Source organism: Coturnix japonica, chromosome 1 (assembly GCF_054131305.1).
Source record: "Coturnix japonica strain WE chromosome 1, WE-NBRP24, whole genome shotgun sequence".
Classification (NCBI taxonomy): domain Eukaryota; kingdom Metazoa; phylum Chordata; class Aves; order Galliformes; family Phasianidae; genus Coturnix; species Coturnix japonica.
The window spans coordinates 114,223,250-114,249,440 of NC_140663.1; the positions used below are offsets into that span (position 1 = coordinate 114,223,250).

Consider the following 26,191-nt stretch of genomic DNA (forward strand, 5'->3'; position numbering starts at 1 on the left):
TCTGGACTTTTGTTTCAGTACCAGTCTCTGACTCACATACCACATACTGACTCTGCTATCTGATTTCTTTCTGTGTCAATCCCTTTCTTTCTCACCAAGGAACTAACCGCATTCTGGAGTCCAGACCTTGATGAGAATTCAGGAGCTGTGACAGTATCACTCTGTAGTGCAGTGGTAGGCCAGGTAAGGACACCTGTATTCATAAGTCAGTTTCTTAAACACAAGTATGCGGATATCCAGTAATGAGTAACTTTTCAGTGGCCGTGCCAAATATGTGTTGTCAGAAAATGGAAATAAATGATACTTTAAGGAAGAATAAGTTTTTGGTCACATACAGAAATCTAAGGTAGATATTAGAAGGCAAGTGAGACACAATCATAGCACAGATCTTTATGCCAAGAATATGTAAAAATAAGCAAATAGTATATCATTATTACATCACTAGGTTTAATGAGTAAGTAACACATCAACCTGCAATTGGAGCTGACTGTTTTAAAACTGAGTCACTACAGATCGAAGAGAAAGTTATACACCTCAGCTTATGACTTTATGAGAACTGACACATGTTGAGCAGTTATTCATTCCCTTTCTCCCTTATCATTGCGTCTAGTATCAGATGTTGACTTCATGTTTTTCTCTAGTCAGTTCCTCACCCCTTTTAATATCGCAACACTGGTAGAAAGTGGTGATCTGTACAATTATGCTTTACAGACCTTAAAGGGACACGGTGATTCATGATCACTTTTCAGTGACTCCATGAGCTGCTGGCTGTGCTGTGCAGACAGCCTAGCAGATTTCAACCCTTCAGCACCTTGTTTTTCCCTGCTCTGACACAGCTTATCACCTCCTCAGTTTTTGCACTGATGCTGCCAGCAGAGCCATATTGCAAACTGCATTTCTTATACTGATTGAAAGCATATTCTTCTTCCCTTGTCACTGGTTACTTGGTGGTTTGTTGTTCTGGACACATAGAGTGGTGCCAGCAGTGAGGGGCAGTAAGGAGGTAGACCCATAGTTCCTCACCTGGCCTTGTCATCACAGACAGCAAATGCCAATATCATGCTGAAATATGATTATTTGTATTGTTCATTGTTTGTGTAACCCTTCTATCTAATGGGTTCCAGTCAGGATGCAGTATAGTTGACTGGTGCATGCACAGAATTAACTTCTGTCCCTGCACAAGCTGTCAGAATACTGGCTGCACATAACTTCATTTTAAATAATAATAGTAATAATAATAATAATAAATAAAAAGAAAAAGAAAGCCAACAAAACCCAGAAAAGTTGTGCAAAGCACATGCAGACAGCTCAGACCCAGACTGCTGCAGGCTGCAAGGAGAGTAGATTCAGGGGAGTGCACCCTGGTGCAATGGTCCTTCTCTTCTCCACATTGCAGGCCCAGTCCTGACCATTAGAAAAGAAGTGTGACTTCCAGTCTCCTACTTTGAGCATGCCCTTCTTCTGTCTCTCCTCTAGTTAGTCCCTAATGCCGTTGCTGCATACACAGGCTACGTGTTCGTAAAGGGTCTAACAGTGAGAAAGCACTGCCACCCCAAATGTGCCACTGCCACAGGTGTCGCAGCCCTCAGACCAGTTTGGCCTTGCATCCTTAAATACAGTGAGGCTGTCTTTTCCCTTATAGATGATTGAACTGAAATGTGCAGTGATGTGAAGTGGCACAAGCCACGGAATAAACATCACTCCTGAGAATAGAAGTCATGATAAAATATGTGAAAACTTGTTCTGCAGTTTGTTTCTTACCAGCTTGTGCCCACAGAATGCAGCTCTCATAAGAAACTTTTATTTGCCAGATACTGTCAGGAATGCTTTTTCTTAAGGCAGGTGCTCAAGAAAGTAACTTAGTAACCTGATACTTTAGCTGTGCCCTACAGCTGTATGCCATTTCCAGAATCTCTGAAAGAAAATAGAAAATATTGTTCTGTTTAAGTATTTGGGTTGTTGGTGGTTTGTTTTTTGGGGTTTTTTTTTTTGTTTGTTTGTTTGTTTGTTTTTTTCGTAAGGGAATTAGGATTTGCTGGGTTAAGTCAGACATACAAATACTATATTAAAAAAAAGGTATTCTTCTGGATGCTGACGAATCCCTTAAACAAATATAAATACTACTAGTATAGGAAAAATAGTGAGCACTATAAAAATATTGAATAAGAGCATCTTACCTTCTGTGTGTAGTATGAATTAGCTGAATACTGAAATATCTCTAAATCAGTTAGTAGAGTTAGACTGTGGCTCAGCTTGCACCAGGATGCAAAGAACCTAGACAAGTTTGGTTAGAATGTTGTTAGCACCCAGAAATATTTTTATTTGTGCAATAATTTCAACAGTATTGGCCCCATTACAAGGTAAAAGGAAATAGGCTTTGGATGTAGAAACAGAAGTAACTGAGAAGAACGAGCTTTTACATGATATTTGGGAGTTTATGCTTCTTTTGAAGGTAATAAACAGTAAGTATGATCAGATCTCTATCCTAGATGCCTACTTCTCTGGGTATTTTTGAGTAACCCACAAAGAATACATCTGCATTTTCATCCAACATACCTCTGTAAGTACAAGTCAGCATACTGAGTTGGTGATAACACCAGCTGCTTCTTTATCTTGTTGGAATGTATGTGAGGGTACCAGAACTGAACTTGCATGTGGAATGGAAGTCAGTGAAGTTTGATGTCTGTCCACAATGCCCATGTCAACCCTGGTGTTAATGGGTCACATGGACAGTTGCCTGTAATGACAACCTCAAGTCCTTGACTGGATAGTACCTGGTAATAAAGATGAAATCAAAACTCAAGTGAACCCAACACATTTGTAATAACATTTTAGCAAGCTTTTGAAGCACTTTAACAGTCACATCTTTTGCAGCTTGTTTTTACTGTGAGACAAGGTGTTGACAGGTGTTTGGATGCAAGTTCTGAAAGCCTGGTGCTGTAGGATCACATAAGATACTGGTGAGAGAGGGCAGGGTGTCTCAGGGCAGTGCAGGCTGGGAGAATGGCCAGGCAGTAGGACTAATTTGTGGATGAGTTCCACAAAGCAGTTTGTGGCTTAGTCTCAGGGCTAAGCCAGGTCTCTCCCACTGTGACCCCAGGAGCTGGAGGTAGCTGCATCTCAGGCCAATTTAAACCCATTTGTTGCATGCCCGCGGAATAGCACACTACAAAGTGCCTCCTGTTGTTTTCTGACCTATTTTTCCGTTATTGTTGATTAATTATATCATCTCTTTTCTAATTCTTAACTTCTGGTCTTTCACTGTATTTGTACTATAAAGGTATTTCACTGTCCTGTGTTAGCCTGAAATCTCCACTCTCTTCTTGTTTTTAACGTAGCCTTCTAAGAGATTCATGTAGAGCCTTAGGCTTGTTTGTCTGATTAAGTAGTGCAACCTCAAAAATATGTTGTCTTTGAGAGATTTGTCATAACAACTCTATTAAATTACCTTATCTGTTTTTAAAAGTCAGTATCAGTGGCATGGTTAGCTGAGACATATTCTCAGCTGACATAAGTAACTTTGTTAGAGCCACAGATTACATCAAGCAATGATCTGCTCCTTAAAAGCAGATGTTTAAAATCCCAGGTACTTTCCAATGCAAGAAATTGCTATAGGCCATAACTGACATACATTTTGTGAGAAGATGTGTTTTGTGAAATAACTGTAATGTGGAAAACTAAGCCACACTAATTTCTGCTTTGATTGGCAGTGTCATGAAAAAAGAAAAAGAAACAAAAAGGAGAAAAGGGGAAAACTACAAATTCTACAGTCTTCTATTTGTGGAGAATATTAATAAGAAAACTAATTATAGTTGACACTGTGTTATACATTATACTTGGTAGCAGGCAACAGGAAATAAATAACTTTTTCCTCCAACTCCCTTCTAACTTGCAGAGACTCGATGCTTAAACTGTAATATCTTTAGTAAAAATAGAAACTAAGCAATATTTTAAATTGCAACCTTTTGCTAATTAAAAGCTGAATTGGGAGAACAAGTATTTCATTTTGGTTTCCTTTTCAAAGAAAGATGTGGTGAAATACAAAGTTTGTAAAAATGGAACTCAGGGATGGGTAATTTAGAAGAATAAAGGATCCTTTGATATTTCTGTTTTTTGTTTTTTATACAAGAGCAGCATTTCCAGAGACAATCATTGCACTGGTAATGTTTTTCACTTCTTAATTTCTGCATAGAAGTGGAATTCCCAAGTCTGAAAAAAAGAAAATGTGAAGAACAATTAAAAACAGAGTGTTGCCTCTACTGGTTTCATTTATATGATGCTACTGTAATATACTATTGTGTTTCTTAGCTGATATCTTTCAGTTCACTTGAGAATTGTGGAAATACTGTCTGGAGCTGAGTTTTTTTTCTCTGTCAACGTGAGTCCACACAAAGGCCATTATTAAGCTTGCAAAATTACTCTTCTAGAGACCTCTGTATCAGAAGGAGTCTAATTTCTAATTCCCATCTTCTTCTGATAAACTCAGTCTTCCCCTTTCCTGTCGTGCATTCCCTGTCTCCTTACCTTCTCAGATTACTTTTGTATATCCTCAGCATTCATGTCCCAAAAGTATCATCTCCCTGTTCTACATCCATTATATATTCTGAACCTTTTCCTTTGGTTCCCATTCTGTTTGGACCTTAAAGAACGTTGTATTTTCAGTTAGTCCCCTTTTCCACACTGCTGTTCTGATCAGCTGTGTACTTCCCAGTCCTGAACTGGACACAGTGCTCCAGATGAGGCCTTACCAGAGTCTGACCTTTTGTGCAACAGGCTGCAAACTTTTTCATACAAATTTTTTTATTTCACCTAAAACCCACTGTTGAACAAGAAGTTATCCATTAATGTATCTACGCCATCCATATGGCTGTTTTCAGATGGCTGTTTCCTGGGTTGTATTCCAGAGAAGCTGAGCCTAATGGTCATGATGACATGACTGTAGCCTAATGGGAACACCGCTGGCAAAACACTGCAATTAAGAGGGGATGTACTGAGCTGAAATAAATGATTTTAAGTGATGATAAGCCTGGTGTGAAATTATAAACTCCATCGTTAGTATCAAAATGTCTAACTACAGCTTGGATCCAGAATAGCACTTACATTTTAAAAATTGTGGGACTAAACTGAAAACACTTTTTGCAAGACCTTCAAGGACAAATGAAGAGTATGCAAATTTTTAGCTTGTATTTTTATTTAATTAGTGCATTATTTCAGCACAAAGTATTATGTGGTATTCTGTTTCTGATTCTTTCATCTTTTCTTTAATTGTCCTAGGTAGACGGTATGTACTGTAAAACTTTGAAAGATTTAAGTATGTCAATTCGCCTCGGTAGCATTGTGACAGTGGGGGGGAAAAAACACTGAAAACAGAACAACAATTTAATGGAATAAAGAAAAACAGGCTAGTCAGTCTACTTAGGGAAAACTGGGAAACCAGAACAAGACATATAAGAGTGTGCAAGTCATTTAGGTGATGCTCTTTTTTTTACTCATTTCTAACACTTAACATTGAGTTCTCTTTACTTAATTTGTGCTTCTCTGTGAAGCAATCTACACATTTTAAGGCTTTTTCTTCCTTTTGCCCTACAGCCTTCGTGTTGAGCAAGCAAATGTTAAAAGCAGAGTTGAATCTGTTCTCTCAATTGATGGGTTTTTAAATTAAAGCTCTTTGAAAGTTTCATGCCATTAGGAGAACTAAATAACAATTGTCTGGTACCACTTGCTGACTAATCAAGTCGAAAAAGTGGTGACAACTTTTCCACCCTTGCTTAGAGTGCCCAATCAGAGGGGAAAAAAAAAAGAAAAAAGAAAACAATGAACAAAAAGAAAACATCTAGTATCACGGAATCATTGAATGGCTTGGATTGGAAGGGACCTTATAAACCATCTATGTCCAGCCTTCCACGCTGTGAGCAGGGTTGCCCCCCACTAAATCTGGTAGCATACATGATATTCAGCAACCGCTGTTTGAGTTGTAGTTCTGTGTTAGTCACATCTCAGGGTTGTTCCAAAAGCTGAAATTACCTTAATTTATTCTACATACAATATATATATTCTGTATTTATATACAGTTTATTCTTTGTCGAAGATTACAAGGTGATACATTTCTACAATTGTGCACTACCCAGAAGTTGTACCTATTCCTTGAAACTTGACATCCACTTTAAGATTAGAATTCAAAGGATAAACTCATTGAATTTAACAGAACAAAATGTGTAGCCATATTATACACTCATGTTTTATAATGTATGTTAAATAGTGTAAACAAATGTATAAAAAAATTGGTATATGTGTACTATAATGATGGACATATTAGTCCTATCTAAAAAAGCTCACAAGTAATCAAAATCCTAAAAGATGATTTTCCTGAAATCTCTCTTCTTGAATATTTGAAATAAAATCTGAACCTCATGCATATTTATTAGTTCCTTGTACCTTTATAAAACTAACATTAGCGTACTTTCCATTTTGATATCATAGATCTTGTGGCTCTGGTAGAAGATAAAATAGTACATAAGAAAGCTTCTAAATTAGAACACTTCATTAAATTCTTTATATAAATACGATTTAAGGTTCAACTATCTATCTTCAGAAGTGTTCGTATTTTCACCATTTCCATAAAATTTATGATTTATGAAGATAGACATCTCAATTGCAGAATTATAGAATAATTTAGTTTGGAAGAAGCCTCTGAAGGTCATCTTGTCCAACCCAACAAACAATGAGGGTGATTTACATAGAGTCTAAGTATTTGGAATATCAATAGGGATGGGGCTCCACAGCCTCTCTAGGCAATCTGTGCCAGCATTCGACCTCTTCAAGGTGACAAGGAGTCACTTTGGCCATGAGGTCATGTGGTCAACTTTTATCCAACAGGACCCCCAGGGCCTGTTTTACAAGCTTCGGGATGAACAGCTCTTTTATTAAATGCAGTGTTTCTTTAAAGAAAATATCTGTGTTGAAGTGTCAGATGCTGTGCTTTTATGGTGATTTCTTTCATTCACATTTGATTTCAGTTTTTTGACCCTGAGCATCAGAAGCATTTTAGATGTAAAGAATTCATTTGTACCTTAGCAATCTCTGAAGGTGCCCATGGAGAACTCTGCAAAATGAAACAAACCAGACTTCTATTTAGTTTGAAAAGTATCCAGCAGCTAAAGTCAAGCACTGGAGACATACTGCAGTGCATGTTTCTTAAAGGGAATCTACAGCCTTCAAACCCAACAGGATTTACCTGTCTTTTCAGACATGCCATTTCAAACTAACACTGAACAGCAGGAAAGCAGTTCTTCATAACACGTCTCTAGATGCTAGTTTTAGAAGCATGAATTGGGAATGTTTATTCAGTAAGTTTTCATTTTGATCACGGGTAAATGAACTGTGTAGAGAAAAATATACCTCTGTTACACTAAACTAAGATATCTTCGAGCTACTGCTTTTGTTGTTGTTGGTAATCATGCAAGAACTGTGTGTTTGTGCACAGGGCAAACAGGCGCTTGTGCAGATAAGAGGAATCAAAGCCTTTCTGGCTGAGAACGCAGAATGTCCTGTGGTGCTAGGATTTGCTTTCCAAAATCCTACAGAGAAATGAAAGAATGGACCAGGACAGTAGGAAATAGGTGTTGTTTCTCCTTTCCCATTCATAGCTCACTTTTGGTTGTTACATGACCCTACGGTGTTCACAAAGAGGAATGAGTTACACAGTTGAAATAAAACTGGGCAAATCACACCAGAATACAGACACAGAGTCCAGTCAGTATACTACAGCAGTACACTACAAGCTGATTTGTAGCCTGATTTCAGTCTAGGATTTGCTAAAACACACCCGTATCTGTGCACACACACAGAGCCAGTAATTAAATTCAAGTCTTGCTTTGATTACAGAAACAGCTCTTTAACTAATAAAAGTACTTAATACCTAATGGAGGAAATTAAAGACTAATTTTCATTGAATGTTTTATAAATTTTTGAATGTGTGAAATCTGGCTCAGCCGTAAATCAGTGTTGTGAGACTTCAAAATGCTGGTGCTAATAGAAACACCAGAAGGGACTTTATTTACCTTCCACATCTGTGCTTTGCACAGAACATTTTTTTGCACATCACAGGGCATGGAAGAATGCCCATGTAAGTGCATGCTAGTTTGTGCATGCTTTATGTATCTAAAGAGATATTCTTGCAGACTGTAGTCCTGACTGCAACATGAAGTAATATTGTGTGAATCAAGCCCGTGTCTTTTCTCCCAAGAAAACTTTGCCTGAGATTAAAATCTAAATTTGTTAATTAAAGACCCAAAATAAATACTTCCATAGGCTTTAAAATTTTCATATCTTCCCTAAGTACTCTGAAAAGCATACTTATATCAGCAACCTTAGCTCATGTTCTTAGTGGAAAAAGTTTGTTACCCTTGATAGTAGGGAAAACTTCAAAGGCTGTGATAAATCAAATGAATAATTTGTCCAGAGGAAGTCTGCATAAATTGGTCACATTATCTAAATGTGTCAAATGAAATGTTAAGATCTCTGCCTCTCTTTCTCCAGGAATAATTGGCTTTGCACATCTCTCTAAGTTGCTAGTCTTTTCAACAAAATACAAGGGCATGTTTTTCACTGCCTGAATGCCTGTTGGGATAAATGGCTATGGAAGAGAAGAGTGGTCAAGGCTACATGGGAGGATTCAGGCAGGCTGGCTCTTCATTTTGCAACTGTTAGCCCACCTGATGAGCAAGCCATATAAGACCAGCTCAGTTCTGCATCCACAATTTAGATATGCTGGACTGAGTAAGACGAAAGTGTCTAAGAATCTTTGTAAATTGTTCAAAGGTGAGTTAAAAGGCTTCATTAGTCACATGCAGTTTCTTCTGGAGGAACATCATTTCAGAACTTGTCATTTTGAAGGAAGAAGAGACAACAGAAAAACAACTCTTAAAAAATTATCATGATTTTTCTTAACTTCCCAAGGTTTTAAAGAAGAGTTGGATTATACATTTAACTTGCTCTTCTAGAATAGGGCTGTGCAATTAAATGTTTTATTCTCTGTTACTTGCAACTATTTTGTTCTTAATTGAGTATTCATGGATTTCTAGGATTTCTAGGAAATGTATAGTTTTCGCTTTCTATGCATTAAATGCTCTTGTTTCTGATCCCAAATTTGTGTTCTAATATTTGAATGTTCTAACCAAGGCCAAAGATGAAGCATGTTTTCCTTAATTTATTAGTTAAGTGTTCAAAATCTCCAGCTAGTAGCACATGCGGATATCTTATAAATGCATGTAGTTATTTCATGAAGGGAACTTGTAGCTTTCCTGAGGGTTCTAGCTTCCAGTTGATAATCTAAAGAAAATGAAGGAAAATTGCAACTTAGAAGCTGCTGAGTAAAATAACATGTTACAAACTGAACAGTGATAGAAGAGTCTGTGTTTACAGGGTATGAGTCTGAATTGATCGATGTGCTCACATTTTTGCTTCCATTCATACTCTTTTACTAAAAGCATCCTTTGATTATATATGATATGACCTATCTTTTTGACTAACTACAGCAGAATTTTTATTTCTAGTGCTATGTTTTAGATGTCCTAAGTGACCAGAGCTGTGTGATGCTACTAGGAAAGTATTATCACAATACACTGACTCCTACTGAGAGAAAGTTTTACACTGTATATACATTCTAGCTGTATATAAACTGAAGAAAAAAGTAGAAACTAATATTTGGACTATAATGACACGGCCTCAAGTATCGACAAAGTAGAACTGGCTTCAGTTATGTTAATGGTTTGGCATTCAGCAAGTGATTTATTATCATAAGGATGTACTAAAAATAAGCTATGAAAGTTTATGGTCCACAATCTTGCAGTATTGCAATCCAAAGTCTTCTTGAGCTAAAATACACTGCTTTGACGTATTCTGTTGAAATTGTTCATGCTAGAATAAGCAATTCATTTGTTCATACTAATTGATTAGTTCATATTAGTCAAATGAAACACATCTGTTACTATCTGCAATGTTGAATAAGAGAATTGTGTGAATCTGCACATCTTCATAAGACATTTGCTTTTGGCTTGCCTTTTTTTTAACCATTAAGCATATGTTGCCAAGGGCTGTTCAATAAAAGTCTGAATTTGAATTAATGACCCCTCAAATGATAGTTGGATTAGCATTGAATTGGTTATTGTGCTTTAATTCGAGTGAATGTGCAGTCCAGTAAGGACTGAAAAATAATATCTTAGGACAGGAAGGAGAAAAATTACAAGGGCTGCTCCAAAAGTAATACCTCCTATTTTGTTATGTTGTCCCATGGAGTCAGAGGCAGATTTTGGTCATATGGCGGTAGAAGTTGAACATTCCCACCAATATCCCATTACAAGTTTTTGCCATGTGATAGATGGCAGCAGAGGGACAAAATGACCAAATGGTGTCTGACTTGGGAATGCAGATGAAGCAAAGTTGTGGAATTGTATTCTTCCATGAGGAAAAAAATGGCACCTTTTGACACTTGCTGAATGTTTCTGGAGACCAGACAGTGGATGTAAGCATGATGAAGCGATGGGTGGTGCATTTCAGCAGTGGTGACAGATTGTTACAAGCATGGCATGCAGGCATTTGTTCATTGCTGGTAAAAATGTATAGCTAATGGTGGTGACTAATTTGAAAAACCCTGAAAAGCCAGGGTGTGCCTACAGGCATCCCATCCTTTCCAGCCATGCCAAGAGGCAGAGTTCCAGCCTTAATCATTGAGAACCATAAAAGCAAGTGGCTCCAGCTCCCACAAATGGCAATTTTGTCAGAGACCAGCAGAAAGAGCTGAACTGGGTTTAGGACGACTCCGTGTGTCTACTAACTAACACAAACCAAATCGCCATGTTAAACTTGTCTACTACTCGCCTATCTGTCTTTTCTAACCTGCTAGTTTGATGTAATTCTGAATTGCTTTTTATACATGCTTGGTTAGATAAGGTGGAATTTTTCAGCTACAAAATACAGTAATATTTATTGACTGATTAAAAACAGGCTTCTTTTCTTTCCATAATGTAACCTCTCAAATAAAATACAAGCTTTCAAAAACTGTTTAGGCAGACATCTGTAGAAGCTAGGACTTTAATAACACTGCATAAATTGTGGTTCTTCAGATGAGATTTTACTTTCTCTTCCTATAAATGTGTCATTAATTATATGCAAAACTCAGAACTTTGGTTTTTGCGATGAATACTTCCCGTATCTTGCTAGCTTAAGATTAGATTAGACATCTCATGAGCAGGAACTTGGTTTCAAGTTTATCCCATGTTTTGGGAGTCTGGAAGCATATGCAGTCTGGATGCTGCAGAAAAGTTGTACAACGGTTCAAGTTCTCCTTAACCCCTTTCACCACTCAATATTAGCCAATAGGGAAAAGAGTGAACTAAAGAACCACCTAGCCCTCCTCAGTAAGTCTCTAATGACACACTTTAAATTCAGCTTGCCTGGTATTTGCTATACTCTTAACATTTCAACTTCCAGTTTGAATACTATATTGAAGAAAAAATATCTGTGTAATTGGATCTCAAATCTATCTACAGTTTTGCACACCTTGCATAGCTCACACATCAGCCCAACACTGGTGTAGTTTTCAAATTCATTCAGATGTTTACATTTCTCTTTCCTGATTATTATTATTATAGTTCTTTGATTAATTATTCATTAGACATAGGGCTGAACTAACCTCCCACGATCCCAGCCAAGCCAACATTTGTATATCTCAGAATATTTTGGTTGAAATGGGAATCTATAATAAAAAATGTCACTTGTCCTAAAGTCAGTTTTGTCACTGTATAACCTGGGACAAAGTAAGTTTGGATGCCCCAAGAAAAGAACCGTTCCCCAACCCTTCCCGTTTTATTGTTTTATATGTCAATTTCATATATCTACTCAGTGTCAGTTCTCTTGGCCTGTGCCCCTTATAATCATGCTCCTTACTCCATTTAGAACAGTTCTCAAGCGTATATATTGTTTCTTTCCAAAACCTACCTCAGCACATCAAAGAAAAACTTTTGCTGTAGTGTGCTATATGTGGCTCTCATCCTGTCCTTTTCTCCAGAGACCACAGCTGTGAAATTTCTTTTATGCTCTCTGGAAGAGAAGAGCAGTGATGAAAGACTAAGGAGCATTGCAGCATAGCAACTCATGAAGCAAATTACTGTGGAAGTTACCTCTACTTGAAACTAAGACCAGAACTGTGGCTGCAAATGGCAGGCATTCATGGTAGACTGAGATGTGGCATGGCTTTGCAGAGAAGCGATAGAACAAGTAGAGGTTTTCCCTAGAGTACTGTCTTCTTGGTTATTAAGAATTTGATGTGGTCAAGAATCTGAAATGCTTGCATTTCATTTACTTTCCCAAAGTCTCATTTTAAATAAGAGTTAATGAAGTAATAAGCAGCATTCCTATGGTATATGGAAACAGGGCTAATTTATTTAACATTATTTAAGCCATGGTGGCTTCAAATGCAGCTCTTTTTATTGCACTTTTAATGAAAATAGTCCTGGACAATTAATTAACAGTGCAGAATCTCAGGGGTCTTTCCTTGTGATATACTGTAATCACTTGAGGTAAAAAGCATAGTCCCCAGGAGTGTATCAACATCATAGTTGCTATTTCTTTTCACTTGGAAATGTAGAGAACAGTTGTCAAACTCTGCACGTTTGAGACTTGAGGTCAATCATTGCTATTAACTGCAAATGTTACCATTCCCTAGCTGAAGAAGTAGAGTCAAGTATATATATCCTATGGAAGAGCAGTCATCTGTTTCAGGACAAGTACAGAGAAAGAAAATTAGCTTAAGTTTTTCCATGTGCACCTGTCGTGTCCATTTAAATAAAGAACACCAAAGGAAACATTAAACTCTCATATACCCAAAACCTGCTTTAAAATCATGCTTAATATTCTGGCAGTTCTTCTGGAATTGATTGGCAACTTTTTTAATAGATTAGATGCAAGTCCTGGAAGCAACAGGGCTGGTTCATAAGGGTATGTCACCACAGTGAGGTGGAAATGTAACTGGATCACATGGCAAGGATAACTTCATTGAGTTAGGAGAAAAACATTTCTAGTGAAAATGTGGTTACACTGACTTTGTTAGCAATAGGGTATGTATTTACAATCTATAGGAAGACTGCATATCCTAAAGACTGATCTGCCATGTCAACACCACTCAGGTTCCCCTAATAATTTGACTAAAATGGTATTTGGTTGCACTTCTGCTTTGTGGTGTTTTATTCTAATCTCTCTCTTTTACTGCTGTGTAACTGTGTGGCTTTTGGTCACACCAACCAAGTATGGAAATATACGATCTCTGTTTCAGTTTGATCATTTGTAAAAGGACTGGTAGGAAGAACCACTGACTGGTAATTACTATACCTAGTTTCTACTGCAGAGAGCTCTGGCAAGTTCAGGAGACTCAGAAGTTGTTTTCTTCTTTAAACTAGGAGTTAACCTCAAAACAATCATAAAACTATAGAATCACAGAATGACTTAGATTGGAAGGGACCTTAAAGACCATCCAGTTCCAGCTCTCTACCATCAACAGAGCTGCCACCCACCAGATCAGGCTGCTCAGGGCCCCATCCAACATACCTTAAAGTTGCAAACTGCTGCCAAAGTTTTTTACCAAAAGGTTTTGATCAGGACATTTTTGATGTAAATAATGAACAGTGCTGTTTTTGCAAAGGACTGTTCCAGTACTCGAGTCATAGCATATGCTGCAGTTTCAGAGGAGCAATTCTCAAAGCACTCTGTGAGAAATTCATAAAGGTGAAGAAATCACTTAAATGGAGAATGCTAATGTGTACTTAGTAACAGCAGGAAAATCTCATTGTAGCTGATAGCTGTAGCCTTCTGTAGTGACCATCTGAACATTTTCTATGAAGCAGAAAAATGCCACTGAGAAGTTCCCGGGGATGTTGTTTCTCTCTCAGCTGACACATAAAGCAGAAGCACACAACTCAGCATTTTTATTCTTTAGAAACTTACATTAATTTATTTTGACAGCATTTTCAACCCATGTAGTAGCTTAGGACTAGATGTTTGTGCTACCTTCCTATTTCAGACAAGCAGTGCTTTGCGTGAGACTGTTAATTTGGCAAAGGGCATGGGTTCACATTTGGTTTTCATAGACTGATAGATTTAAAGGCCAGAAGAGACCGTTATGATCATTTAGTCTGACCTTTCGCTTCAATCAGGGCATGAACCTCACGCAACCATTACTGCAAAAAGACCAATACTTCAGTGTGGGCTAGACAGCGGCTTAAGAAAGACATCCAGTCATGAGTTGCCTGTCTTGAGTTTTTCTGCAAGAATTTTTCCAACTTCTGATTCCATCCCCTGGATCGTATCATTTTGTAGGCATTCAGAATCAAAATGAAACATCATCCTCAACATCCTCAACATCCTCAACAACTCAATGTCCTTTTCAATTACATCTGTGATTCCATCCACTTGGATTTATCCCCAGATTACAGGAATATTTATGTTGTACAATTGTCAGACCATGTTGAATGGACAGTAAGCATTTTCTTCACTTTGTACAAGGTATTGTAAAAAAACAGCTGCAAAGCACACCTGGAATTTCAAGATTTTGAGCTAGGTCTGTATTAATAAGTCAGGAAGCATTCAGCCTAGCTTGTTGTTTTGTTTTGTTTTGTTGTTTTTTTTTCAAGCAGTTTGCATCCACTAAGTTAATGTGCTAGAAGTCTGTTTACTTACTTTTCATGTACTAATGGCCTTTCTACAAGAAACTTTCAAGCTTTTAAAATCACTGCAGTATTACCTGACAGCTTTGAGAACACTTTTTCATCATAGTATATATTTGTCCCAACATTTAGCATTTATTACATCCAATACATTTGAAATTAAATGCTATCAGAAATATACAGTTTTCATCTTAATTCTTTTGTGTCAGGTACTCAATGAATATATAGGCAATAAGAAGGCACATAATTATGATTTCAAGTGTACTTGCACATTTGGATCTCTTTAACAACTCTTTTAAAGACAAAGATTATCTGATGCTGTAACTATATATGTTTTTTAGACTTTGCATATGAGTCTCAGCTCTGCAAAGGGACGTCTAACACCATAGCAAACATACTCTGCAATTAAATGATAGTTCACAATACAGCTTATGGAAATACATAAGATACAGTTCAAACTGTTCTGTAAAGAATTGCTGTTCTTGTTACAATTTGTTTTTAATGAGCTATAAAATAAATGCAACATGGAAAGTATTTTTACAGCCAGTGCTTGTGGTATGTGATAGGCAAGGTTGTGCTGCGAAGAAAATGCTGAAGTTAAAAACACCAATCATGCTTCTCTGAAGACTTATGTATATAAAGGCATCTAAATCCTGTGCTCTCATTAATGGGACATGACTAGCATCTCGTCCCTGGTAAATGCCAAAGTATGTGTGAAATACTGCCAGCTTCATACACATTTAGCCAAATACAAGAAGTAAGAAGACTGCGTAGCTGCATAGAAGGAAAGCAAATAAAAGAGTGTTTTGAAACAGCGTGAAATTGACAGGAACCATGCCAGAAAACAAGCATGCTTATTTGAAATATGTGCACAGAGACATTGGAGATATAGGAGGATCATAGAATAGAATCAAAGAATGGTTTGGGTTGGAAGGGACCTTGAAGATCATCTAGTTCCAAACCCCCTGCTATAGGCAAGGACACCTCCCTGTAGACCAGGTTGCTCACAGGCCCATCTGGCTTTGAATGCTTCCGGGGATGAGGCATCCACAACCTCTCTGAGCAACCTGTATCTCACCACCCTCACAGCAGGGAAATTCTTTTTAATATCTAGTCTAAATCCACCCTCTTGTCCTGTCACTGCATGCCCTTATAAAGTCCTTTCCCAGCTTTCCTGTAGGCCCCCTTCAGGTACTGGAAGGCCGCTATAAGGTCCCCCTGGAGCCTTCTCTTGTCCAGGTTGAAGAGCCCCAGCTCTCTCAACCTGACATCGTAGCAGAGATGTTCCAGTCCTCTGATCATCCTCGTGTCCCTCCTCTGGACCTGCTCCATCCTGTCCAGGTCCCTCTGGATAGCATCCCTTCCCTCCAGCCTGTCAGCTGCACTACTCAGCTTGGTGTCAAGATGGAAGGATGAGAAGTAGGGTGAGTGGCAGTTGAAGGGCCTCCAGTGACAAAAGAGATACTGGGGAGAAAAGTAGTAGTGTGGAGAAATTAAGCCCATTAATAAAAAGATGAGCCGGGGTTAAATTAAGAGCTCTGCAGAGGCACTGTGGCCCTTGTGGGAAGGGCCTGGTTCCGATACTCTTATTCAGCACCGTTTATTTTGCTTTAGTGGAGACTTCTTGGAGAACATTGTACAATTAGAAGGCAGAGATTGTAAGGGACTGTATGATTGTCCCTTACTTGCATGATTCACATTTAAATAGGTGAATGAGTATAAGGAAAAGCTTCTCACATCAGCTATCATCAGTATTTTCGAGCCAGTAGTTGCAAGTCCCACAGGGCACTGCATGGTCCTGGTCCCAGAGCAGCCAGATCAGGAAGTGGATCACAGCCACCATGACCACTCATGAGCTTGGAATTCCTTCCTGTGGTACAGGAGGGAGGGAGGAGGCTACATCATTTGTTTCTGGATTTCAATCTGACATGCAGTTGCACAGCAGCCAGGATGTAGTTTGGGAGGTAGAAAGCTCCAAGCGCACAAACTGTGGGATGCTTATTTGGTGCAGTAATCAGCAGATAAACACAAGCACAAGCCATATGTTTTCTCTAAAGAACAATTAGAGAAGGCACAATCAGTGTGTAGATACTTCCTTCTTGTACCTGGCAATGGTAGCTTTCTTTAGCTTTTTCTATTCAAAAATCAGGCTCCAGGGAAGTAGAGAATTAAATCATTTAAATTAACCTCTCCCTCAGCACTGTGAATTCCAAAGAGCAAGTGCTGACACACTGCCGGGCCTTTACAAGTTCAGTCCCAAAGGAGCACGTGCTAGAAGGCCTCATTTAGCAGCAGGTTTTTAAATTCAGATGTTAGATCAAGAACAGGGTACAAAATAAATGGTCTCAGACAAAATTTCATTTTTTAATTGGCAAAGTATTTTCATCTTCCTGCTTTTCTCCTCAATCCTCTGTTTCTGTCCATGACTAAATCTGCTTAGCTTAGTTTTCAATAGGCCCTCAGAATCTATTTTGTTATGAACTGACACTTACCTTGAACTTTTCTGCTTTTTTGCCTTGCCATGGTTGAGTGTGTACAAAACGTCTAACAGTGCATGTCAAAATGAATGTCACATGTTCATACTTTTATAATTACATAATTCAGACTATGAAAATATACCACTTTTCAACTGTTTGCCTAAACATTAAATTCTTGAAAGTACTAATGTGTTCTTTTCTTTCTTATGTACAGCAAAACTTGGAGAGTAACCTCACCAACCTTATTAAGAGGAATACTGAACTGGAAACTCTTCTGGCAAAACTCATTCAGACCTGTCAACATGTAGAAGTGAGTACTGACCTGCATTTGAAATACTTGTAAACTGAATTACATTTGCTTTGAGCTTTCAGAAAAGTTTTAAATAAAATCATAACAAGTACAAAACTAAATTAAGGTTGTGATAAACAGATTTGGAACTTTTTCACTGTTAAATGGTATTCCCATTACAGCTAATCCTCCTTACATTCATTCCTGTTCTCTTTCAATTAGGGTTTTATATTTGCTTGGCCCTCAACACTGCTAAACTTTGGTACACCAATCACTATCTGTATAACACTTACCTGCTTGGCTCCTTAACAAGGCAGAATAATACACACTGATGGAAAACTAAGGCAAAGAAATAGTAAGGCCCAGACCCACAGTGCTTTCTATTTGCCAATGATTACTTTTAAAATTAGAATTAAGTATCTAAATACAGATGTGGCCTTCATTTTTTCTTCCAAAGAATAAAGTCTACAAGTCTTTGAGTTGCCTGAGGGTATCACAGAATGGAAGGACCTGGATTCAAATTACCTCTAAATCTTGGGGATACATTAGATGGCCCTGTGGGGACTGCTGCTCTATATGCAAATTAAAATAATCACAGACTAATTTAACATTGGGAGCTTGCATAGTAAGAAAAAAGAGTCCAAAATAGACTCTGTTTTAGCAGAAGTTCTGTTTTTACTCTTTTCAAATCTGTAAGACCTTTTCAGTTTCTTAACATATATTCTGGTCAGTGAAGCAATAACCACCATGAACAAATAGCTTCCATATTATAAAAACTTGCAGAAAACAGCATGAAATGCTGTCATTATGCTTTCTGTCATTAAAATTATACAAATATCCTCGTAGCATCAAAGTGCTTTCCTTGTGGTCAGTCTCAGCTATGAGTTCCAAGTGACTCACCACATATAAAATGTATTTTCCCTCCTCCTCCAGGAAAATTGTGGATGAAGAATACTAGAGGACCAGGGAAGGCTCAACCTCATGAGGTCCACATGTTTCTTGACAGATATTAAATTCATTGAGATGCACTATGCTGATGATTTGCTGTGCTAGCAGTTTTCATAAGTGCTAAACTCAATTTTAGATGACATGAGGCAGGAATCAGAAAACACATAATGGAGAATCACAACACAAATAGTGGCAGTATACACCTTAATCACAGAGAAAAGATACTTTCAGTTGATCAGCTAATTGCTAGCCAGATTAGCATAGCAAACTTATTTTTCAGTGATGAATGGTTGGGTTTTTGTTTGCATTACAATACTGTCTGTTGACAGGCTTCAACACAGGAACATTTCACTCCTGACTGCATTATGATTACTGCAGCAACCTTATTTATTCAGAGAAGAGTATGCAGTATGTGCTTAACTGCATATAATAATAGTAATGTTGAGTATGGCTGCCCATATGTGCAAAAGGAGGCCAAGTTTTTTGTCAGCATTACCTGGAGAATAGTCCTCAGGAATTTGGAGGAGGAAGGTAGACTCAACCCAGAGCTTTGAGAGATGAGTATGATGGGCAGAAATTTAACTGTAACATACATTGCCAGCCTGCTCTGGAGAAATTCTTTTCTACTGTCTGCCAGCTTTTCAGCAAAGCCACTTTTCATTACTTACAAAGTTCCGTAGAGGCTCCCTGTAGGACTTCTTTTCCAGACCAAAATTCAGCCACCTAAGTAGGCCCAAGATCAGCTGTTTGTTGTGAGTAGATTTAAAGTAACATCTTAAAAAATTCGTACTTGTTGACAGTGGCAATGTCAGATTTTGGAGCAATAAAACCAAACAACAACAACAAAACCCACAAGACTGTTCTTCCAAAGAGATCACCCCATCCATTTTTCTGCCAGCTAGTTGGCCTGTCACCTCACTGACTCAGTGAGGCTCTACAAGACCGTGAAAGTTATCACAAGATTAGACTTGAGGTAATGGTTTGGAGTTCTTTATGATACACAGCAATAATATCATACAGAATAAGTGTAGCATCAGATGGGATGACTTGCAGATAATGAGAGAAAGAGACAAGACACATTTTCTTCCAATATATATAAAACTCAGAGTAAAAAGTATGAAGCAGATAAGCTCAGGACAGCACAAAGCCTCTTCTACATTAATGGCATATATCCAAGGTGTGCTAGACAAAGAAAAAATTAAATTGTTCCTCCTCCACTGTGCTGTATTTCCAGCAGTAAGATTTGCTATTACAAAAAATCCAACTTGTTCAACTTGTAACAGATGTGCTACTGTCCCCTGAGTCCTGTTTTAGAAAAATTCTCTGTAGATGTAAAGAAATAGCAACAAAAATGTTAATAAATTCCTACCACGTCTTATTCTTCAAATTAGTCTAATTAGCATTTAAATTAGTTGAATATTAAAAGAATGAGCTTCAGTCAAAACCCCGAACCTAAGCATCACTGGAAATTGGGCAAATGGGATGTGGAAGTAAACTCTAAGGCTATCTGTTTTTTCCAGAACTATGTGAAAACTTCAGATACAATGTGAATATCTCAAACACTCAAGATGCTGAGGCTTGTATAGAATTCAGTGTGCTCTTTTTCCTTGTGATTCTTCTGTATCAAAGTTCATTCTAACAAAAACAGAGAATGAAACAAACAGTATGCTGTTGTAATGTTAATATTAAAATTTTAAAATTAGAAAATAGTTTAAAAAGCTTAAGTTTTCAATGATTATACTAGTGTTGCCATATGAACTCATTAACTGGTTGAAACTGAGCAGGCAGTTGGTTTTATAGGAGAGGTCTCACAGTTCTCTTTTTCATTTTTGATACAATATATTATGGATAATGATGTAAAACATAGTGAATGCCATTTTTAAGCATTTAAAAATATAGGTAATGCACAGTAAAATCTGCTAGATTATCATTACCTAATTTAAAATTACTTTAGTGCTGGTTTATATTTTCAGATTATAAAACTGAGTGAAAACAAGATGCCTGTGGGGGTTTTATGCCAAATAATGTGAACTCTGAAAAACAAAGAAGAAAAGGAGGTTACTGGTCCTTGTGTTAAAGTTACCCAGTTTTTATTAAGGAGTACATAAAAAACAATTGTTCTAATTAACATGTGTTTATAGAAACTAGAAACACTGTCTAAGGAAAATATCATCTAAGGAAACAAACAAACAAAAAAATCTCAACACTCTCACGATGAAGGAAAAATGAATGTCATTTTTGGCTTTTGATTTGGACCAGGAGCTGATGTTTCTTAAAATGAACAACAAACAGACCATGTGTCTTTTGCATAAATGCATCTTCACCAGCCAAACCAAATGTTGTTATAGTGCCACTGTTTCTCATCAACAAAGTGTGCTGTTAATGGCTTCCCAGCAACAGACTTCATGGCAGATTAATTATTTACCCCACGTCTTTCTCATCAGGTGATTGCAAGTTCATCTATAGCAAAAACTAAATCCTGTCACTCTCTATCCCAAAACTAAAGCATGTTCCCTTCAGAAAGAGAACCATTTTCACTTTTCTCTCATATTAGCAGGCAGGAACTACTCAGCAATGTGCACTCTCTGGAAACTGGATGATTTCCAGCAGCAAGGGAGGGGACTTGGGAGCTGCCTTTCGTCACAGCAACAGGGATGTAAATCTTAACTATTTTTAGATGGACCTCATCAATTTGTGACAAGGTTTATCCTGATGTGGGATCTAATCTTGAGAGACTGGAGGGGTCCACTTCCAGACTTGGGTTCCTGAGAGTGGTTTTGGACCTAACAGCAGGAAAAACTGGGTGAATAAATCAAGCCAGACATGTCTTTACTGTTTTAAGTGAAGCTGAGATATTATTAAGTGTTTTATAAAATCTGGATGACTGACTTTGTGCCCAGTATGAAAGTATAGTCTGTGCTAATACTTAGTTTGTGGTAACACTTAATTAAAAAAATACCATTTTCTCAGTGGGAGCCACACCCTGAGAACTGCACACTTCAGACACTTAAAATTATTTTCTATCCCAAATCATCCTTTTTATTTAGAATCATACAAGCACACTGATTTTACTCCCTTTCTAAACTCATTCCTGACATGTGTTTTCTTTTACACTTGCGTTTGTATTCTCTGTTCCTCTGAAATCCCATCTGTCCTTCCTTGATTTTCCTGAAATTCCCAAGGCTGTTCATCAGGCAAGTTTTGTTTTCCTTCCTTGGAGATAATGGCAGGTCTACAACCTCACACCCTTGGCCAGGCTGCTTTCTGCAGCTTTCCACAGCATGTGAGGGGGTGCAGAGCCCCAGAGTCCCAGTACTCCTCCTCTGTGAGGATCACCAGGCTCAGCTGTAACAAATGGTAGGTTGACTCATATGATAAAATGCAGTTTTCCATGCAAAATGAGAGGACTGAATAGAAATGGCTTCTAAAGTTAAATATAACTATTTCATAGAATCATAGAATTGTTTGAGTTGGAAGGGACTTCAAAAAGCTATCTAGTCTAACTCTCCTGCTATGTAACGGGACATCTATAGCTAGATCAGGGTGCTCAGAGCCTTTTTATATAGTTCTGGTTTGCAGTTTTCATACATCTTGTAATATCTGTAGAAAACCAGTAAATAAAGAACTAAAACCAGTCCTGGTAGATTATTTCCTATAAATTCCATGGACATTCACCCAGTGAGGGAGCCCTCTAGCATGTGGTTAAATCAGCATGTTTCTCTAAAGAGTCCATAAAAGCATCCTTGTGTGACAGGAAGGAGCTACTTCGTTTTGGAGCGAAGGGGAGGATGACTGGGGAAAGGTACTTAAAAGGCATACATTAACAGCCTGGGTATAAGCACTCCACAGCAGCTGAGGCTCTAGCTGGAGTTCCAGTGCTGCAGAATTTTGTTGGTAACAGATGGGTGTATCTGAAATTTCTTGTAAGGGCCGTGGACAAATCTAAAACCACCATTATAAAATCAAAATTGCCAGAGTTTACAAGGCACTTTGCTATTATGAATGCATGAGTTTGCTGCAGGCATTTTAGATCATGACCGCAACTGACATTAGGCACATATTTGAGCATGAGATTCTTTGGACAGTTATTATTTTTCTAAACGCTTCCAGTATTGTTTCTGGACATTCTTCTCATCTCTTCTAGGAAGTATATGATCAAGCATCTATTATTTAGTCAATACCATGAAGCTGCTCTCATCTGTTATGCAGAAACATAATCTGAATTCAGATGCAGGAAAATTTGGAGCAATTATCCAAGGGAGAGGGGAAAGGAAATAGGTTTTGCTTGTAGACAGTTTTATAACATCTGTACCTCAGTCTTTTTGTTTGGTTTGGTTTGATTTTCAATTCACCAAACGTCATAGGAAGCAAATTTTGGACACTGCTGCAAAATCATTTTTGGCTATACAAAGAGGGGAAGGCATTTCCCTATAATTGCATAACCCTCAAACTGCTGCCTCCTTTGCTTTCTGTTTGTAATGGAAATGTTCAGTTTCTAGCTCACTTCTAAAGATCTGCTGCAGGCTAGATCTCAGCAGAAACTTCCCAATCAAAAATTGTTTTTGTGTCTCGCAGTGTGTTTTTATGGCTATGTTATGCAATCACCCAAACAAAGTTGTGTATTGAAAGGTCCTTAGCACAGATAGTGAACACATACACCAGTCAGCCACGTTTTAAATCAATGCGACAGCAGTCGTGCAAAAGTGATGAAGATGGCAGCACCTGCAAAAAGCCTGCGTTTACCTTTTCTTCTTCATCTTTTTTTTTTTCTTCTCTTTTCCCCCCTTGCCTTATCAAAAAGAAATGAGGCAAGTGGGAAAACTATAAATAATGAAAATTCAAATTTGTGTTTAGACTGTGTCTGCAAGAGAGTTTCTTTAAATTTAATGATGCTGTGTGGCCTCCATCCTATCTTATATGAGATACATGGAGCATTTCTGCTATTTGGGGGAAAGCAAAATCAGAACTCAGCCGTCAGAGTGATTCCCTGAAGAAGCACAAACAATGAAGAGGCTTTGTCTGTGACAATAAAAAACAGAGGATGCTCATGTTTTCCTTGTCATGGCACTTACTCATTTTTGGTATTTGGGTCCATTGCATTCAAAGCCTGAGTAAACTGAGAAGTTCTCTGTAGGAAAATCTTAGTGCAAAGCCTTTATGTAGATTTTGGTGGCTGAACTGCTGCAGATGTCCTTCGTAGTCATACATTGCTGAATACTTGTGCTTTAGAATAAAAAATACACTTTGGTGAGGGTTTCTAGACAATAGGAAAGGGGCAATGGATTAAAAAAGTGTTTACCATCAGTATAAAGTATATAGGGTAGGTAATATGGAAAGTATCTGCACTGAAAACCTTTTTTTTTACCTGTTCTAATGCCTCCTAGTTTTGCAAAGATACAAGTTCTTTGTTCGCAGCTGTAGTCTCTTTAAGTCCTAGAAGTAACTTTTTAATTTTATTTTATTTTATTTTTAAAGTAGGCAGAAGGACTTGAAGGAAACCGGGAGCTATTTTTCTCAATGAAAGATTAATCAGCAAACTTGATGTGCCTGAAACCCTAAGGAAGGTTTATAGCATTTTTTTTCCTCTGACAGTTTCTAATGAGAGGGAGATGTTTAATCTGTTAATGTGGTTTAGATAAAATACATGGCCTGATCTACTTTTGATTTACAAGTACTTGATTTCAAGCTTTAACTCCACTCTCATAAAACCTGAGTTCATTCAAAGTAGCTTCAAGGAGGCTTCAGTGAGTCCTAATTTTACGTAAAAGTAAAGAAATCTTGAAAATAAAACTAATAAAACATGCTGAGTATATGGGTACTATAGAATTAATACTCATTCAAGGATGTCCTCAATTCATACCCAGTATGCCCTAGCCTAGTAGTCAAATATTATTTGCCTAAGGAAACATTTAATTGCTTTCACCAATGACTAATTAAATGCATAACTAGTCACATACATGTGTCTAGAACTGCAGCACTTATGCATACAGTTAATGTACAGATTAGGCATATACTAGAATATGTATTATTTTGAAAATTTTGGAGTCATGATTATGATATGGGTTGCATGGATTAAATTTAAACTATTATAAATAGTAAATATAAACTAAGTAGGAATACTAGTCACTGCCTGGTAAAAAGACCAGTTCCAATTCCCTCCATCTCTTCCTCTGCCTCACACCCATACATGGGTATGTGTTCATATTTGTATCAGACTGACATCCCTGCAAAACTTTGTCCTTAGAACAAGAGAGTAAATTCCAGTCGCTGTTAATCACTAACCAAGTAAAACAGCAGGTATGCTTTGTGCCTACCATCTGAGAGCATAACTAGGCAATCAGAATGTTTTTACTTTTTGGAGCTCTGTCTTTGAGCAATTTACCTCTATGGGAATAAGTACTCCTAGGTTTCTCCATTATCTATCCTAACAGAAGCTGCTGAACAATAATGAGCAGCAAGAAGACCAAAGGCATTGTTGCTCTAGCAAATATGCTAAGGACTGGGCCAGAGACCCCAGATTAAGGATGAGCATTTTAAGTACTGAACTGTTGGTTACAAGGGTTCATCTTCAGCATCCTTTGAACTTCAGCAATTACTTACTTGGTTTTGTTTTTCTATCCTGAATAAACCAAGTGGAATATTTTGCTCAACATGACACAAAGGCATGGTGTCAGCAGGAAAAACAAAATCGGAACAATAAATTAGTAAATATTGTTCAATTCAAACAAATATTTTTTATTATTTAGGTTCAAAGAATCAATTACCAGGAAGGGCAAAAAATAATGACTTATAACCGAAGGATTAATTTAACCCTCTTAGCATGTCTTGAAAAAACACATCCCTCCTAAGGGCTGGTTTCACTAGCAGCTTAATCCAGTTTTAAACATCACTGCTGCCAGAAGTGCTCTCCCCCCCTGCTCCTGCCCTCCCAGCTGTGCTGCTCTGCCAGTGCAATATCGAAGTGAGCCAGGTGAGCTCAGCCCAGCCATTTCCCCAGGCAGCTGCACCACCTTCAGCACATAGAAGGAAAGTGGGGAAAGACTTTTCTTTTTGTCAGTATGGTCCCAGAACAGTTTAACCTAGCTGTGAAACTGTATTTTTGTTCTCTCAGTCAATATCTTTCTTCCACTGTGCTTTCCTACGCTGAAAAAGGCTAACTGTAAGTTCAGCATCATGCTGCATTTGTGTTTCATAAAACACGGTGCTTGGTTTCTTGAAGCAGGCCTAGTCTGTCATCTGTCAGCCTCACTGTATCTGGAGAGGTTCCTTATTAGAATTTTCCAGACAATTTGAATTTAAGATGTTTAATGTTTTTAATGAAAATCTTATGAAAGCAATTTGTTTGCTTTCCATGAAACTTCTGTGTTGTTTTTGCTCTGTTTTGCTTTGCTTCTCTGATTGGATTGTAAATGTCACTGGAAGACTGCTAGGATCCTTGCTGGTTTGTTTTTCTCAGCCATCTGCTTCAAAGCACAGCAAGGCAGAAAGAACCAAAGAACCAAAAACAAAACAACAACAACAAAAAAAACAACTTAAAAGTAGTATTTGAATGAGTAATGTGAGTGTTTCAGACTTCTAAAAAGGTTTACTTTCAATCAAGATTGGGAAAGATAGCCGTATCAGTGTGACTCAAAGTGCTATCTATAGCTATCCTTGCCTAATTTGCTCTTCATTCACCAAATTCCTAGGTAGCCAGAATCAGTTGCTGTACTTTTGTGCTGACCTTTGTTTAACCTGCACTGAGACTGCCTCTAGACCCA

The 26,191-nt window shown here is 37.8% G+C and overlaps 1 protein-coding gene across 13 annotated transcripts in view; it reads left to right on the forward strand.

The window, feature by feature from the left end:
* Nucleotides 1–26,191, forward strand: part of MID1 (midline 1) — a 225,851-nt gene that overhangs the window by 166,672 nt on the left and 32,988 nt on the right. For 7 of the 13 annotated variants that reach the window (XM_015887013.3, XM_085531928.1, XM_085531953.1 and 4 more), the window contains exons 3-4: nucleotides 100–183; nucleotides 17,409–17,504. In XM_015887013.3, coding sequence (XP_015742499.1) covers nucleotides 100–183; nucleotides 17,409–17,504 — 180 coding nt within the window. The remainder of the gene's footprint in view (nucleotides 1–99; nucleotides 184–17,408; nucleotides 17,505–26,191) is intronic. The other 6 variants (XM_085531964.1, XM_085531972.1, XM_032441298.2 and 3 more) reach the window with 1 other exon arrangement.